This window comes from Typopeltis vanoorti, chromosome 17 (genome assembly GCF_054136105.1).
Source record: "Typopeltis vanoorti isolate ZY-2024b chromosome 17, IOZ_Tvanoo_1.0, whole genome shotgun sequence".
Taxonomy (NCBI): Eukaryota; Metazoa; Arthropoda; class Arachnida; order Uropygi; family Thelyphonidae; genus Typopeltis; species Typopeltis vanoorti.
Window position 1 is genome coordinate 85959936 of NC_143565.1, and position 18934 is coordinate 85978869.

Consider the following 18934-nt stretch of genomic DNA (forward strand, 5'->3'; position numbering starts at 1 on the left):
GGTCACTTCTTGGCCTGTGGAGATTACCAACAGACTAAAACCCTATAACTCTAGACCTCCCCGCATATATGGGCTCCCAAAAATACACAAAAAAAATGTGCCATTACGTCCCATAGTGGATGGCATTGATTCCCCCACTTACAAACTAGCCAAGCATTTAGCCAAAGCGCTCTCATACTATACTGGCAATACACCATCACACATAAAAAACTCAGCCCACTTCAAAGCCAGTATAGAAAACCTTACACTCCAACATAATGACATAATGGTCAGTTTTGATGTCTCCTCCCTATTCACGAATGTCCCCCTCAAAGAAACCTTAGAGCTAATCCAAGCTAAATTTCCTCCCGATATCTCAGTCCTATTTCAGTTTACAATGAACTCAGGCTATTTCGTTTGGCAGGAAAAATTCTACAAACAGATAGAGGGGACAGCCATGGGTTCACCACTTTCCCCACCCTTGGCCAACTTCTTCATGGAGACATTTGAAGAGAAAGCCTTAAACTCAGCCCCACAAAAACCTACCATATGGCTTTGCTACGTTGATGATGTTTACGCTATTTGGCCACATGGCCCAGATTCACTCCTCTCCTTCCTAACACACTTAAACAACCAACACAATAGAATCAAATTCACCCTGGAAAAAGAGGAAAACAATAACCTCCCCTTCCTAGACACACTAGTCACCCGCCAACCTGATGGAACCTTGGTTTTCTCAGTTTATAGAAAACCCACCCATACAGGCAGATACATTCACCAACAATCCCCCCCCCTCACAACAATATGGAGTTATTAAAACATTATTCAACAGGGCAAAAATAATCTGTTCCAATGATCAAGTCCTAACCACTGAACTAAATCACATCCGTGACACTTTCTCAGCCAACGGCTACCCCCTCCAAAATATCCAAAAAATACTTAATCCAGTTATCCACAACCCACCACCCCCTCCCCTTCACAAAAAAGATTACTCTAAATCCATCACCATTCCCTACATCCGAGGCACCTCGGAAAAAATCAATAAAATCTTAAAAAAACATGACTTGACCACATAGAAAACTGGCATCCCTTATCCGCTCCACCAAAGACCAACCACTTCCCCTAGACCTACCTGGTGTATACCAGGTCCCTTGCAGCTGTAAACTGTCCTACTTTGGCCAAACAGGCAGGACAGCAAATATCAGAATCTCAGAACACAAGGATTATATCCGATTTCACCAGTACAGCCACTCTGGGCTTGCAGACCACGCTCTGGATACTCGCCACAGAATAAGATGGAAGAAAGCCACAGTAATACACCGCAGCGAATTCAAGTATGAAAGACTATTCATGGAATCAGCCTCGGCCCTTAGGAACATGCCAAACCTCAACAAATTTGGATGCATGAGACTGCCCCAAATTTGGGAAACTTTCTTCAGCCCAAAGGCAAGAACTACCAATATAGCCCGCCAGGGGGCACCATCAGGACTTTAGGAAAACGCTAGCTTCCTAGCTTCAGTCTCATTTGCTGTTATTAGTACTTGTGTGCACGTGTCTTTGTAGTAAGTTCCCAAGAAGATGGCAACGTGACGTTCGCCGAAATATCGGAAAGTATATATTAAAGTTTATTTAATCTATATTTCTAGTATATGCTTTCAATTCCTTAAATATTAGTTATCATAAAGACAAATCACAAGAATTCTATTCGATATACTGCAAGTAAAAATGAATATGAAAGAATATCTCTTCTAAATGCAGATGGCATTAGGGTAACAGATGCAGAAGAGGTTGTTCAACTTTCAACTAATGAGTGGCTATTTTGTTAAATGCTGTCAACCTAGTGTATGCCATACCGAGATCACTGCTACCTCTTCAATGGATGAAGAAACTCAGGTGTATAAGGACGAGATATTAGAGCTGTGGCACAAACTGAATAAGAATTCAGCAATAGGTACTGATGGGGATATTGGCACATGTGTGTGTGTGTGTGTGCACGCTAAAAGAGTGTTCAGCTGAACTGGCTATTCCTTTGACCAGGCTATTTAATATGAGTCTCAGAACAGGGACGATTCCGCAGGAATGAAAGATAATTCCATTTCACAAGGATGGTACAATGACCGATGTATCCAACTATCGACCAATTAGTATCTCAGGAGTGGTGGTGAGTTTTGGAAAAACTGATTAGGGCTTGCATTCAGAAATGGGCTGAATCTCTGCTTTGCAATGAGCAACATGGGTTTACTAAGGAAATGTCATGTTCTAGCATCTTGCTCACATTCTATAACAATGTTACCAGTGAACTAGACAAGGAGGAATGGATACAGCATGATACTTTTGGATTTTGCTAAGGCTTTTGACAGCATACAACATGGTAGACTGTTGCATAAATTGGAGAATAGGGGTTTGGATTATAGAATATTAGCATGGATAAGAAGATGGCTGACTGACATATCAAAAAGTCGTATATGGGGGATGTGAGTTGGCGAGATTTAAGGTAACTAGTGGTGTACCACAAAGATCAGTGCTTGGTCCACTGTTATTCAATCTGTACATTGATGATATTGGGAAGGATTTGACAAGTGACATCCAGCTATTTATTATTATTACGGGCGACTCCAGGGAGTCCTTAGACTCATCGAGGGAGGCCCTAAACATCATGTCGACACAACTATACGACATTCTCACAGTATCTATCATACCTTGAACTCACTCACCATCATAGCACCCACAACAGACTCTGGCAGCTTATTCCACTCATTTAACACTCTAAAAATAAAGAAACCAGCTCTAACACCCTTGCTAACAACACTCTTACCCAGCTTCCATAGGTGTCCCCTACTTCTCCCACCACCTATCCTGATCTCAAAAATATCCTCTGAATTAATCCTATAGAAACCCTTCAGCAATATCAATGTCTCAATCATATCTCCCCTTTTCCACCTATCAACCAATTTCTGCAACCCACAAATCTTCAACCTGTTCTCATATGGTTCATTCCATAAACCTGCTATCATCTTGGTCACTCGTCTCTGGATCCTCTCCACCTCTTCCCCATCAAGAAGAAACCTAGGTGACCAAATCTGGGCACAGAAGTTGAGATGAAGTCTTATCAAGGCTCGGTACAGAGGTACAATAACTTGCTTGTCTCTGCTCGTCAAAGTATTTTTCAACAACCAAGTGAGTTGATGAGCTGATTTAGCTACTTTCGCAATGTGCCCCCTAAACTTCATCTCCCTATCCACCAACACTCCCAAGTCCCTGGCCTCATCAATCTCCTGGAGTACAGTTCCACCAATGTGGTATACTGCTGCTAATCTTTTCACCCCAAAATGCATAACCATACATTTTGTCACATTAAATTGATATCCATTCTCCTTAGCCCAGAACTCCAATCTATCCAAGTCATCCTGCAAGATTTTGATATCTTCTGCATTCACTATTGCCCTACCCAACTTTGCATCACCAGCGAACAAATGAACTGTTCCTCTTAGATCCTTCCCTATATTGTTAATGAACAAATTAAACAGCAGTGGTCCAAGAACAGAACCATGCAGCACACCACTAGTCACAGGCCGTCTTTTGGACTACTCCTGAATAAACTACTCTCTGATATCTCTCCATCAACCACCCACCTATCCATCTCACCAACCCTATATCCATTCCCATATGTTGTAGTTTATGGATTAGAATTCCATGTGCTATCCTGTCAAATGCCTTAGCCAGGTCCAGCAGTATCACTGTAAACCCATTACCCTTATCCAGTTCAGCTGTCACTGTGTTATAAAACTTGAGCAAGTTACTGAGGCATGATCTACCCTTCACAAAGCCATGCTGTCCCCCATACAGTATCTTATTTTCATCAATCCATTCCTGTATTTTTCCCTTGACTACTTTCTCCAAGACCTTGACAATGACTCCTGATATGCTGATCGGTCGGTAATTTGCAACAGTAGTCTTGGATCCTCCTTTATGCAGTGGAACTATTTTCCCCTCTTTCCACACCTTCGGGACTAAACCAGACCCGAGACTCAGATTAAACAATATAGTCAAGGGCACTGATAATTCTTTAGCTGCTTCACGTAAGACCCGTGCCGGTATACCATCCAATCCCACAGATGTATTCACATTAAGGTTCTGTAATAGACTATTCACCTCCACTTCATTCATCATAATTCCCATATAAACTAATGGTTCCTTCATTTTTTCAATGTCACCACCTGGATGATATACTCTTGCAAAGTGCTCACTCAGTAATTCCACTATATTGACTGATTCAGTGACCTCCTTACCATCGTCATTCCTTAAAATCATTTTTCCGTGTACGGTTTTTTTTTTGCTTGCAGCATACTGAAAGAACTGTTTGGGATTCTCTTTAGCTTGCATAGCTAGTTTCCTTTCATAATCTGTTTTTGCTTTTTTTTTTTTGCCACACTCGTTACCCTTCTGGCCTGCACTTTATACTGTTTGTATGCTTGCAGGTAATCTCTTTCTTTAAATTCCCTCCACAGGTGTTTCTTTTTTTGCAGCTCAATCTTAATGGTGTTATTCATCCATTTAACCCCTACTTGTTTTACTATTCGGACCCTAGGTATACAATCAGCCATAACCTCCTGTAAATGCTCTATCGACATCCAGCCCTTGCAGTTGTACATGCCATGGCACTGATCCAAGCAATCTCCTAAGCTTGTCAAACTTGCCAGCATGGTAATTCCACATATACCCTGTCTTAATCAAAACCACTATTTGCTGATAATGCAAAGATAGGTAGGTAGGGTAATCAGGAATGCTGCTGATATGCAGTACTTGTAGAATGATTTGAATAGGCTGGAATTGTGGGCATGGGAAAATGGATGTCAGTTCAAGGTCAGTAAATGTAAAGTCATTCACTTTGGTGTGATTAGATATCCAATGTTGTATTATATGGGTGGATTATACTAGAAGAAACTGATTAGGATAGAGATATTGGAGTGTTAGTAGATAGGAAGTTGAAGTTCAGAGGCTATGTATCAAAGATTGCAAATACAACTCAAAAGATAATTGCAATGCTGAAACAAACATTCACATGTAAAGATAAGGATGTCATTTTGCCTCTTTAGAAGGCCTTGATAAGACCTCACTTGGACTATTGTGCACAGGTCTGGTATCCTGGTTTCCATTGTGATTCTGATGAAGAGAGTGCAAAGGAGAATGTTAAAAATGTTATCAGGATTGTGGAATACAGATTATGAAGGCAGATTGCAAATTTCTAAACTGCAGAGACTAGAAAATAGGAGAAAGAGGGGTGATATGATTGAGACTTACAAACTTCTGAAAGGATCATACAGGATTTCAATTTATGGAGGGTGGGGAAAGGACAAGAGGCTTCCCTCTATGAGTTTGACTCTCTGGAGGTCTCTCTTAATAATAATAATAATAAAGACTAGCAAAGGAATAAAGTTAGTCCTGATTTTGACAACACATTCTAATGTGGAAAGAGCAAAGACATTAGCTGCTAAGAATGGTAGTCTTCTCCATGGTCATTTGCAATAATGCTGTAATGACTCACTACAAGTTTAACCACCTTACCGGCCATTATGGATCAAATACGCATACGCTTCGTATCCATCATATATTTCATTGTTATAACAATGGTATTACAATTTTAATAAGCACTTCGCATCCATGATAACGTGAACGTCTATAGACGTCTTGGCCGGTAGCGTGGTTAATCAATAAAATTCATCATTAAATTAAGGCCCAAACATTTGAATAAACAAATACCAAATATTTCTTCAGTGAAATTCTGAATCTATCAGCCTCCCATCCATTCTTCCATATTTTTTAAATGCTGCTGACATCTGCTCAACTGCATATTATGATAATCTTTTGGGTTCACATTTATATTAATATAACAGCCTAACAAGAACTTTTCCAGTATTTAACCAAGGTCTATATTTTAATCTCCAAATATGCACTTGCCCAGTTCAAATATCTTACAATGATGTAGCAGTTGATATTTTATAGCGATCTCTATATACCCCTAGCTTTTACTTCATCTTCACTAGTTTCTAACACTGCGATGATGTCATCCAGAAAATGCTTTCTGTAAAACCTCTTCCAGAACATTGATTCCTTGATCTAGAGAATGAATACAAGTAGTTATTAGGAATCCATCCAAGGTAGTTAATCTTTTTATCTCTACTGCAAGAAAATTGAAGATGCAAGGATGAGAAAATGTATTATCAAGAATATGATATTTATGGCTTTGGGAAAAATATTTAACACTTTAGCATAAAATTTCATAACTTCTGGATCAAAGTGATGATACCACCAGACTTTATGTCACCTGAGAACTAGGCATTTCCAGAGCTGTAGAAAAGGAAGAAACTTGTCTACCCAATCCTTAAGGAAGGCAGCCTCAGTTGATCTACAATTACCAATTTCAAATGATAGCTACTGTTTTCAATCTTTCTGTGTGGATAAAAAGATGATATGCCTCTTTGTCAGTAAATTTATCCAAATTCTTAGATTATTATTATTACATGACTCCTCCAGGGAGTCCAAAGACTCATCGAGAGAGGGCACCTACTCTACAACTTACTACTTTCCACCAACTACAACAAATCACAACTACAATGCCATCATCATCTACACTGACGCCATCTACCAACCACCACCACTAGTATGTTCACAGATTATCACAAACATCCATACCCATGGCGGGATTCGAACCCGCAACCTTTTTCTTTTATGCTTATTTTTCAGCACAATTTTTTTTCTTCTGTCATTATTAACAATAAAGAGAGCAGCAGATGAATTCAGACAATTCAGTAAGGAAATACTGTCAAGTTTTTCTTTTTACTATTATACATTATATATGTACTATGTATTTGTAGGCTTATATATAAAGTTTTTACCTTTATATCTCCACTCATTTGTGCTCTATTAACGTTCCCTTTCTTCTACTTCCTGCCTTGCCCTTAATTTCTATAGCACGTACGGTTGGCTTTATTTTTGATCGCCACCAGCTATGTTTTTATGATCTATCCAATCTCTCACACTCTACAGTCTAGCAAAAAATTTTTTTTTTGACTGCGCCAGTCAGACTGTATTTTCAAGAGTGAGAGATTAAAGTGTAGATTAATGACAATACAGGGACTCAAAACCTTAATCAGAGCCTTCTCATTATTTTATTGCATCATTATATCAGTCATCACAACTTACTTCTAGCAAGGTTTGCAGTTTTTTTGGAGATAGTGCATTGACAGATATCAGATCAGTGTGTTGTTTACAAGTTATTTATTATAACTGAGAAATGCATATACAGTCTAAATACCAAAAGAGATATAGCTACACTTTCCTAGTTTTTGCTAAATCTTGATTCTAGGTTTTTATAGGACTTAAACATTGCACTAATGTAAATTGAAGGATGCTCTCAGACAGTTCAAGGCTAACCTTCTGACATATTCTACACTACTAAAATAATAATGCATTACATATATTCACACAGCTACTTATTCCATGCCACAAGAGTACTAACTTATCACAGTTACTTATAGGTCTTCCTTCACAAACAGTTCTTTACACTCAGTGAAAGTTCCTTTAGGATGTCCTGTTCTTCTGTCTTGTTTATAGCATTGCTCCTATTCTTCAGGATGTCATGGCAATGGACTTCATCCTTTGTAATGGTTCGATGCAGACTGCAGGTGATGTTTCCCTCTCCTTTCCTTGGTTGTTGACGACTAAAAGTCTTCAATCGGGATAATGCCTGAGGATTTCTGGGACTACATCGGCAAGGTCTCTCTTTTGGTTCTCGGCTACAGGTGCCGGTGGTCGCAGGGAAGAGTAAGTGCTGAGAAACTGGGAACCCTTTTCCTACTCATGAGGTAGCTTAAAAATAATTGCATTTCCTTTGTCTTTCACCTTCACATGTTACACACTCACCCTCAGGCAAGTTGACGTCACTTTCAAGTGCTTTTTCTGAAGTCTTTGTTCTTGGTGCTCTCTGACCTTCACAAGTCACTGCAACTTTTTTCTTCAGGAACTTCCTTTTGTTCTTTATTAATCCAGACAACTTTTTTTTCTGACTCATTAATTAACAAAGAAAGTTTTCTTTTGTGCTGAGCACAATCGTTTACAAGCAATATCACAACTTTACAAATTTTGGACACCATCTGTCCAAAAAGAAACCGAACTTTTCAAAAAATAGAAGAAACTAGTGTCACAACCTGTTGTATCTTTTTATTGTCAAAAGCAGCAACCTTCATTAGTGTTGTGTCAACTGTTTATGACATTTGTTTCATTAGAAACCGAGTTATAGTGCTAAGAGTGACAGTGTGTTTGATGAACGGTCGGAAAATGAGTTTCAAACAGACAGCTGCGATTGACTGTTGTGTTAAACTTGGTAAACGTTTTACCAAAGCACATCAAGTGCTTCAAAAAGCATACGGTGATGAATGCTTATCCCGTACTCAAGTTTATGAGTGATTTAAGCGATTTCAAAGTGGTCGTGAGACACCTGAGGACGATGAAAAGCTGGGCCGTCCAAACACTGGACTGAGCGAAGTTAACATCCAAAAAGTGCATGATTTCATCAAAGAAAATCCAAAATCGTCAGATTGATTGAAGATGAATTGGGGATTCCAAAATCAACTGTGCACAACATTTTAACAGAGAAAGTTTGGGCCTTCATAAATTGAATTTGCGATTTGTTCCCCATAAGTTGACCGACAACCAAAATATGTATCTAATTGAACACTGCAAGGACCTCATTAAAACTACTCGTAAGGACTCAAACTTCCTTGAAACGATCGTTACTGGTGACGAAACATGGTGTTTTAAGTATGAGCCTGAAACAAAGCCTAGAGTATGGAGACCACCAGAAGAAGGGGCATCCGAAAAAAAGTTGCTTGCAGAAGTCAAAAGTAAAGACAATGCTGATTTATTTCTACAATTCCAAGGGCATTATTCACAAAGAATTCGTTCTGCTGGCCAAACGGTCAACGGTGAGTTTTATCTCGAAGTTTTGAAGCGATTGATAATGAGAATTCGTAGTGTACAGCATGAATATCGTAATGATCGACCATTCGTCAAACTGTCACTCTTGGCACTATAACTCAGCTTCTAATGAAACAAATGTCATAAATAACTGACACAACACTAATGAAGGTTGCCACTTTTGACAACAGGTGGTGCCACTAGTTTCTTCTATTTTCGAAAAGTTCGGTTTCTTTTTGGACAGAGGGTGTATTATAAACTATTATCACATATACATTTTATATCAATTTTATATTACATTTTATGTATTTTCCTGATTTAAAACCCTTGTAAAATCAAGCATGATAAGTTATAGAATTACTTATCGTGCAAAATTTTACAATACATCCTATTTTAACAATATTTGTTTTAACTATACAACTGACTCTCACTATAGGAAACACAATTATAATTTGGAGTAGCACTGTGCCTACTGGGATCTGGTTCTGAGTTGTCAGAACCAGATCTCGATAGATACAATGCTGCTCCAAAAGAAAGCCACTACAGCAAATTGCACAACAAACTATTTGAGTGGAACAGTTTATGTTGTATAATTAAAGTACAGTCAATTCATACAAGTTTGTATCAGCTGACTGTACTATACAGATAAACAGATCTTATTAATTATAGGTCAACCATTCAAAATCCCTTGATAATCTTTGTAAAAATGCAGCATTAAATGGTTGACAGCCAACAGTAATAAAACTATAAATTATATATTTGGTTTAATCCTTCATCGAAGTGTAAGCAAACAAAGTTTGAACTTGAAGTATCTTCAGGACTGGGGCAACTCGTGGCAAAGGTGGACTGACTTCCCATCACTTGCCTTAGTATCCCATAATGCAAAACACATCTCCTTGCGGACATATATAATGCTATGCATTATGGGAAGGGCCACTACCCAGACCAGTTTCGACCTTTACTGAGGTCTCTTCAGTGGGAGCCAGACCTGGTAATTTAAAATGGATATCTTTGTAAAAATACTACATAAGTTTATTATTATTAATCTTCAATCAATGAAAGATAATGCAATTTTGATAAGAAAAGCTGAAATTAGATACATAAAAAAATTTCCTAGTAATTATGTTAGCTACTATAACAAAGTAGCTATGTAACTTTATTATACTTAATTTTCAGTCAAGAGCTTTTCAAAAAGGATTTCTCAGTTGAAATAGCAGAGCAAAATAATCATGAAATATTTTGAATTTGTACAGATGATATCAATTTAAGAGATTTACTGATATTTACCAATGTTACTATTGGTCCTTTTCGTTTTTCTGCCAGCTTGCCAAAAGAGTATGGCATAAATCCTCTGTAAATATGACCTACTCTGGAACAAGGAACCCATTCAATGCTGCCCCCACATTGCCATATCTGCAAGCAAATGATAATATGCAAATCTGCAATTTTCATTAAAAATATAAATATTTATGTAATAGTGATTTACAATCATGTTATGCACCTTCTATTAATAATACTAGAAATATACATTATAACATTAATTATTCAGAAACAACTTTCATATAAATTTCTATTCTGAAGTTGATCCAAAGTATGAACAGTCTGTGGTGCTGACAGATATTTTTCTCTCTACAGAATAAAAGATGGAATGCAAAATGCTAAATATAGAAAATCCTACTTGACTAATTTAAAATTAGCAGTAATAATTATTTAATAAGTTTTAAGGGTCAAAGCTTAAAATAACTGAGAGGAGACCTCCACATAGTCTTTTAAGAAATATCGAGAATTGAGTAAGGTTTGGATTTAATGGACAATCCTCACCTTCTTGCAGTTCACCTTGTTAGTAATAATCTAACAAGGTGAACTTGTTAGATTATTATGGATAATGAACAAAAGGATAGGTGCAAAGTTGAGATTTGGCAGACCAAATTGTATTCTATATCAGCTTAAACCAAAAGACAACGATAGTAAAATAAGATGAAATGCCATGCCAGCTAAGGCACAGCCTGATTAAAGGTCACTACTGTTTTCATCAAGGAAGTAGAATAAACAGTAAAAATCAAGCTAAAGGAGCAAACTCCAACTCAACATTAGCAGAATTCAAGATAGGTGCAATCAATGTAAGAAGCATCAATGGAAAAGAAATGGAACTGGCAGAATTACAGAAGTACCAATGATAGGTTGACATAATTGCTGTTAACAAAACAAAACAGATGAGATTCTTCTAAAGAGCAATACTCAGGGAAAGGGGGAGCATTCAACACAAAATACAAGAATAATTTTCAATGGCAGGCAATTTCAAACTGATATGGGCAAACATCAAAATGGAGAAGTGAACAGTGAGACTTATTTTGCATATAAGAGTCCTACAGAAAGTTCTACTAAGGAAGAAGTGGAGGAATTTTGCATCAAAAGAAAGGGAAGCTGATATAAAGAAAAAGTTAGTCCTTGATGGAGATCTAAACAGCAGAGCAGGAAATGCATACCAGACATACAGAAATATGTTGGGAAAATTAAGAGAAAAAAAAAAAAAAATCAAAGCTAATAATAAGTACCTGCTGGATTTCTGCACAGCAGATGGACTAGTCTTCAAATCTTTATGTTCAGATATGTCCATATCTGAACATAAAGATGGACATGTATTCACACGAAGAGAAGATACTAGAAATAAAGCCTCGCTATTATGTTTGATAGCAATAACTTCCTACTTGTTCAGAACACAAGAAGTATACACGAGATTTGAAATAGGAAGTAACTGGTAATTAGTTTACGGAATTAACAACACATAAAGTATATTAATTAAAGGAAGCTATTCATTAAAGTTACCTTTAATTAATATACTTTATATGCATTGTTAATTCCGTAAACTAATTACCAGTTATGTCTGACCAACGTATAAGCCTTGCTACTAGAATTGAAATAGGAAGTGATCACCATTTAGTTTTGAGCAAGATAAAAATGCATTTCTTATTGAAAAGACACACACAGTTTAAAAAAAAAAAATCAAAGTCAAAAGCTTTCATAGGTGAACTGTAGAGACTCAAGTATACAAACATGAATCAAACTTTGAAGACTTGGTGGCAAACTAGAAAATACTGACTGATTCAGAGAGAGAGAGAACTATTAAAACTTCATTGTAAACTCAGAAAATTAAAACAGATAGCCATTGAAAAGAAGAGGAAAGCATATTTAATGTTTCTGGTAAGTCAGCACATGTTGTGAGAGAATATGGAGATAAATATAAGAAGCAAACAATGTATAAAGTAGCTAAACAAAAGTCAGGAAAACTTTGGTAGGAAAAACATTTGACCAAAAATTTGATCAAATTTAACTAATGATAAGTTCAGTATGAGAGAGAACATGAAAGGATTGTTGGAAGAGGCAAGAGTGAAAAGTGAGAAAGTGAAAATTGTTAATTTTATTACCTAGATATGATAGAAATGAATTAAGAAGTGCTATGATGGCAACCAATTTGATAAAAGACTGTGTAGAAGGAATGAATGCGAGTTTTTGGAGGTGGAGAGTGAATTTGAGGGAAGAATCGATTTGTATAAGAGGAACTACCTACACTTGAATGTGTCTGGAGAAATTATTAATTGATATGAGAGCTAATAAAGTGTTAATAGATAAATAAGTAACCCATTTGTGTTGACTACTGATCTGGGTTTACCCACACCTATAGGTTTAAACTTAGAGGTGATATGTTATTGCTCCAACAAATTTCCTCACTTGCCTAACTGTCTTAGGAGCATTAAATGAGTCAAGAGCATATGCATTTTCCTTATCTGGTCTTATTCCATTACAATCAATAATATGCCCAAGATACAAAACCTCACTCAAGAAAAATGGGGCTCTTTGAAGTTTTCAACTTTAAATTAGCTTGATGCAACTTAGAGATAACTGATTTAAATAACCTGCAATGACTTGATGTGAACCTTAATGTGAATATATCTGTGGGATTGGATGGTATACCAGCACGGGTCTTGCATGAAGTGGCTAAAGAATTATAAGTGCCCTTGACCATGTTGTTTAATCTGAGTCTCGGGTCTGGTTTAGTCCCAAAGGTGTGGAAAGAGGGGAAAATAGTTCCACTGCATAAAGGAGGATCCAAGATTACGGTTGCAAATTACCGACCGATCAGCATATCAGGAGTCGTTGTCAAGGTCTTGGAGAAAGTAGTCAAGGGAAAAATACAGGAATGGATTGATGAAAATAAGATACTGTATGGGGGACAGCATGGCTTTGTGAAGGGTAGATCATGCCTCAGTAACTTGCTCAAATTTTATAACACAGTGACGGCTGAACTGGATAAGGGTAATGGGTTTACAGTGATACTGCTGGACCTGGCTAAGGCATTTGACAGGATAGCACATGGAATTCTAATCCGTAAACGACAACATATGGGAATGGATATAGGGTTGGTGAGATGGATAGGTGGGTGGTTGATGGAGAGATATCAGAGAGTAGTTTATTCAGGAGTAGTCCAAAAGACAGCCTGTGACTAGTGGTGTGCTGCAGAGTTCTCTTCTTGGACCACTGCTGTTTAATTTGTTCATTAACGATATAGGGAAGGATCTAAGAGGAACAGTTCATTTGTTCGCTGATGATGCAAAGTTGGGTAGGGCAATAGTGAATGCAGAAGATGTCAAAATCTTGCAGGATGACTTGGATAGATTGGAGTTCTGGGCTAAGGAGAATGGATATCAATTTAATGTGACAAAATGTATGGTTATGCATTTTGGGGTGAAAAGATTAGCAGCAGTATACCACATTGGTGGAACTGTACTCCAGGAGATTGATAAGGCCAGAGACATGGGAGTGTTGGTGGATAGGGAGATGAAGTTTAGGGGGGCACATTGCAAAAGTAGCTAAATCAGCTCATCAACTCACTTGGTTTGTTTCACAAGCAAGTTTGAAAAATACTTTGATGAGCAGAGACAAGCAAGTTTGAAAAATACTTTGACGAGCAGAGACAAGCAAGTTATTGTACCTCTATACCGAGCCTTGATAAGACCTCATCTCAACTACTGTGCCCAGATTTGGTCACCTAGGTTTCTTCTTGATGGGGTGGAGAGGATCCAGAGGTGAGTGACCAAGATGATGGCAGGGCAATGGAATGAACCATATGAGAACAGGTTGACGATTTGTGAGTTGCAGAAATTAGTTGATAGGCAGAAAAAGGGAGATATGATTGAGACATTCAAATTGTTAAAGGGTTTCTATAGGATTAATTCAGAGGATATTTTTGAGATCAGGATAGGTGGTGGGAGAACTAGGGGACACCTATGGAAGTTGGGCAAGAGTGTGGTTAGCAGGGGTGTTAGAGCTGGGTTCTTTACTTTTAGAGTGGTAAATGAGTGGAATAAGCTGCCAGAGTCTGTTGTGGGTGCTATGATGGTGAGTGAGTTCAAGGCAAGGTATGATAGATACTGTGAGAATGTCATATAGTTGTGTGGACATGATGTTTAGGGCCTCCCTTGATGAGTCTAAGGACTCCCTGGAGTCGCCCGTAATAATAGTAATAAACTGCAGATTCTCAGGTGGTATACTGTCTGATACTGCTTCACAAAAATTAGGTTATTTGAATTAAACTTAACTGTATGCTTGACCACATTTGTTTCTGACAAATTTAACATCCCAAGTAAAAGAATGTCCCAAATGTCTTAAATGACTTCCTTACAAATTTTTAAACAGAAGACTTATCTTCCTTAGAAGAAATATCAGGTCATCCCAAAAGTAATGTCATTTTTTATACTGTACTTGTTCAAATGTGTCTCAGCTTGTCTAAACATGAATTTTTTAAGGTTTATAAGTACTGCTAAGCTTAGATGGCCTCATCTAAGGAATCCCACCTTGCAAGAATATCATACATAAGTTATTGTTTAAATAACCCTTTATTACTATGGTCACTGAAGAGCACATTAAGCACATCATGCTTTATGAGTTTAAAAAAGGAAACAATGCTGCTAACACTGTAAAAAATGTGCAAGAAGCATATGGCAATAATGTTATGAATGTGCCAAAGTGCCAGCAGTGGTTCCAAAAATTTCGAGAAGGGGACTTTAGCTTGAAAGGCTCCCCTTGCTCTGGGTGCCGTGTCTCTCTCGATAATGATATGCTGGAAGTCAGTACTGCAAGAAATGCCAATGCATCTGTTGAAGGTTTAGTGCAAAACTGTTGAAGATTTAGTAGAAGGTCTAATTCATTATCATTGATAATCCAATGCTATTTGCAAGAACTTGGAATAGTGCCTAAGCTCAGCAAGTGAGTTCCTCACAAACTGATGAACAACAATCAAAGAGAGTGCACTGGTCTTCATTCTCGACAGGTTCAATCTCTGTTTCTGAGTTGTGTAATCACTGCTGATGAAAACTGGATACCTTACAGAATGTTAAGCACCAAAGGCAGTGAGTTCATTCAGAAGAACAGGTTTCCTCAGCTAAAACAAGACCTTCACCCTCAGAAGGTTTTGCTGGGATATGGCTGAATATTATACACTTTGAACTTTTGCCACAAAATCAAACATTCACAGTTGAAGTATACTGTGAACAATTCAATTGATTGAATGAAAAACTGAAGGAAAAGAGGCGTTCTCTGGTCAATCAAAAGGATGTTTTTCACCATGATAACACATGCCCTCATAGTGCAAGAATCACCTGTACCAAGATTGAGGAACTTGGCTGGGAAAAGCTTCCACATCCTCCATATTCTCCTGTTCTTGCATCTTCAGATTGTGGATCCAGACAGTCTCTGACAGCTCTGGAACTGGGACCCCTTCTGCTTGCTTCAGTCCCTTTTTATTAGACTTCCTCTGAGACCTCACATGAAGTTTGGCAATCCCCCAAAGAATCGGTATGAGTCTTTCATCTTAAGTTTCAAGTTTGGCACACCTTTTGTTCTCCTCCACTTTCTTTTGATTGTAAGTTGCCAGCCATCGGAAAGTTGTTTGAACTCTTTCTGACTGACTTCGGAGCTGTTTACACTTAGAGCCTGCAAGCCTTTCTCATACATACAAGTTTCAATAATAATCTTTCTAATGCCGCCATATACAGCTTCGACAACAAAAACATTGCCTTTGTTTTTAACACTCTAACATATTCTTATTAAAGCAGTATATACAGTTAGCTTCAAAAGAGTTATTTACAAAAACATCTAATACAAACTATACCGAAACAAACAAAGTTTATTTTTTTACAATATTCACATGGGACTTAACCTAAGTAAAAAATCGATGTAATGTGCTTTGGAATATTTAATATTTAAGCTACAATCGAGTTTTTACACTTTGCTTATAATCGTATTCACTCGGCTCGCTGTTTGACTTCCACTGATCCAAATTAATTCATTTACCCAGACTTATAAGAAAATTACTGATTTGACAATTTTAATGAAAACTAAATAAACAATAACAATACACTTAAAGCAAATTAAAAATAACACCAAATAATGATAAGTAAAATATTGTTTTCAGTTTTAATTAAATTTGTAAGTAAGGAGGAATACACAAGAGATCGACCAAAAAACGATCGACGGGTTGAACACTCCTGCTATATGGTAAGAAAGGCCAAATCAAATTATGAAAGAAAATTAGCTAAGCAGACCTTATTAGCCTTCTTAGCTAATTTTCAAGGCCATTAAATTCTGCAAAAGAACACTAAGGGAAATAGTACATTACGGTAAATGGGGGGTATGCACTAGATTAAACCTTCTTTCTTTCTTTTTATTATGACTACTTAATAATTCACTAAATAAAAAAATACATGGTGGAATGTTGTTACTAGCAATCAACCAAGTTGGTTAATTAATAGTGATAACAAAATACATTACCAAATAAAAATGATGGATCTGGCTCCCACTGATGAGACCTCAATATAGGGTCAGGCATAGGTAGTGATCTTCCCCTAGTGCATAGTATTATTTATGCACTTCCAAAAGAACTGGGGTAAGGTGGTACAACACCAGGCAACTCCTTGCAAAGGTGGAGCAAGCTACCAACACTCCTATCTCAGTATCTCCCATAACGCAAAACACATCTCCTTGCGGATATGTCTAATGTTATGCCCAAGTGGAGATACTAGGCAGAAGCATTAGCAGGTCATCTCTACCTATAGGAGTTGCCAAATGGTGTGCCACCCTTTTTTAAAAAATTACTCTGGATTTAGAGAAAGATGTTGAAAGTTTATTTCTCATATGCATGCAAGAGTATGGTGCACTGGCACCTTTTGTTAACAGTGACATGTTTACTTAGTATGGTACAAGTTGATTAATTTTAATGGTATAGATGAGAACACAGACTGATAATAAAATAACTATTTCTTAACTTATTTTGGAGCACAAAAACAGTTTTTCACAGTGCACGAGACAACAACAATTCAGTATAACAATGGGACTAGTTTGAACAATTGCAATGTACAACACAAAGACTAAAGTCTTAATTAGGTGCCATCTATGTTTAAGGTACTACAGTTGTTACACAAACTGAATAAGAATTTGGCAACAGGGACTGATGGGATATCAGCACAGATGCTAAAAGAATGTTCACAACTGAACTGGTTGCTCCTTTGACCAGGTTTTATAATTTGAGTCTCAGAACAGGGAAGATTTCACAGTAGTGGAAAGAACATATGATAATCCCACTGCACAAGTATAGTGCAGTGTGACTAACTATCAACCTATCAGTATTTCTGGAGTGGTGGTGAAAATTTTGGAAAAGTTGTTAAAAGCTCACATATAGAAACAGGTTGACAGAGAATCTAGACTTTGCAATGAACAGCATGGATTTACTAAGGGAAGGTGATTTCTTTCTCTCAGGGTTACACGGTGATCAGCATTCATTGTGTAAAAATTATGGAGACTAAAACACACTTTAGAGTAATTACTTTACTTACAACTAAGAAAAATAACCTTCAGCATTTTGACTTCTATATCAAAGTTATCATCAGGAATACAAATATATTAACAAAAACAAAAGCTATATCACAATACACATAAATTAGCTACATCATAACTGTGCTGTTAACTGCTGACACTAGCTTGATTTCTGGTGTGGAAAAAGTAAAATTAAAAAATAAAATATCACAGAAAATGTATTTGCTTGGTTATAAATTAAATTAAGCTTGCCAATAAATTATATTATTGTTTAAAATGTGTGTATATGGGAAATATATATACTGATGAGGTCTCAATAAAAGTCGAAACCGATCTGAGTAGTAGCCCTATCCATAATTCATAGTATTAAACTCGTCCAAAAGGAGATGCTTTGCATTGTGGGATCCTAAGGCAAATAATGTGAAGTCATTAACCTCTATATATAAGGAGCCTAGTCACGAAGATACTTCATGTGCAAACTTTGTTTGCTTACACTTGGAGCATAGCACAGAGCAGAAGTGGTGTTGCATGTGTTCTATAGATAAGTCTTTTATTTTAGTGAATATTAGTAATTATTTTTGGTTATATCTTATTTATTTTAGATTGTATTGTTGAGCATGTTTGTTCGCAAAATTTAACACAGGATAACGTTTAGAAAGCATTTTTATATGGAACCAATGAATACATGTTCTATGTATTCATTTACAAAAGTGAATGGGTTGTGGTATGAAAGCGAGAATGGAAAGAAAGAGAGAGAGTTTGTCGTAAATGTTTCATGCAGTGTAAGAAACGAGAGTTGTGTGGAAAGCGGGAAAATGAAGGGATGAATATTAACGGTGTAAAGAAAGATAGCAAAAGTGATCTGGTGAATGCAGAAGTAGTAAATGGTAGTGTGCAAAATGAAGGCATGAAAAAAATGGCTGAAAGTAATGTAGGTGATGAAGTGACAGTAAGGAGTGAAATAGTGCATTTACATTGTGTCCTTCACAGGACAAAATGGGAGATAGAGTGACACTAGTGGAATGATTGTTGTATGGTACAGCAGGTGGGAGATTGAAAGAAAAGGTGAATTCAAAAAGTATGAAAGTGCAAGAAACTGGAAATAAGGAGA

At 37.1% G+C, this 18934-nt stretch overlaps 1 protein-coding gene across 1 annotated transcript in view; it reads right to left on the reverse strand.

Moving 5' to 3' along the window:
* Pgant7 (N-acetylgalactosaminyltransferase 7) overlaps positions 1-18934 on the reverse strand; it is a 167328-nt gene that overhangs the window by 25827 nt on the left and 122567 nt on the right. Inside the window, exon 8 of the mRNA XM_090406886.1 lies at positions 10243-10368. Within this exon, the coding sequence (XP_090263012.1) occupies positions 10243-10368 (126 nt within the window). The remainder of the gene's footprint in view (positions 1-10242; positions 10369-18934) is intronic.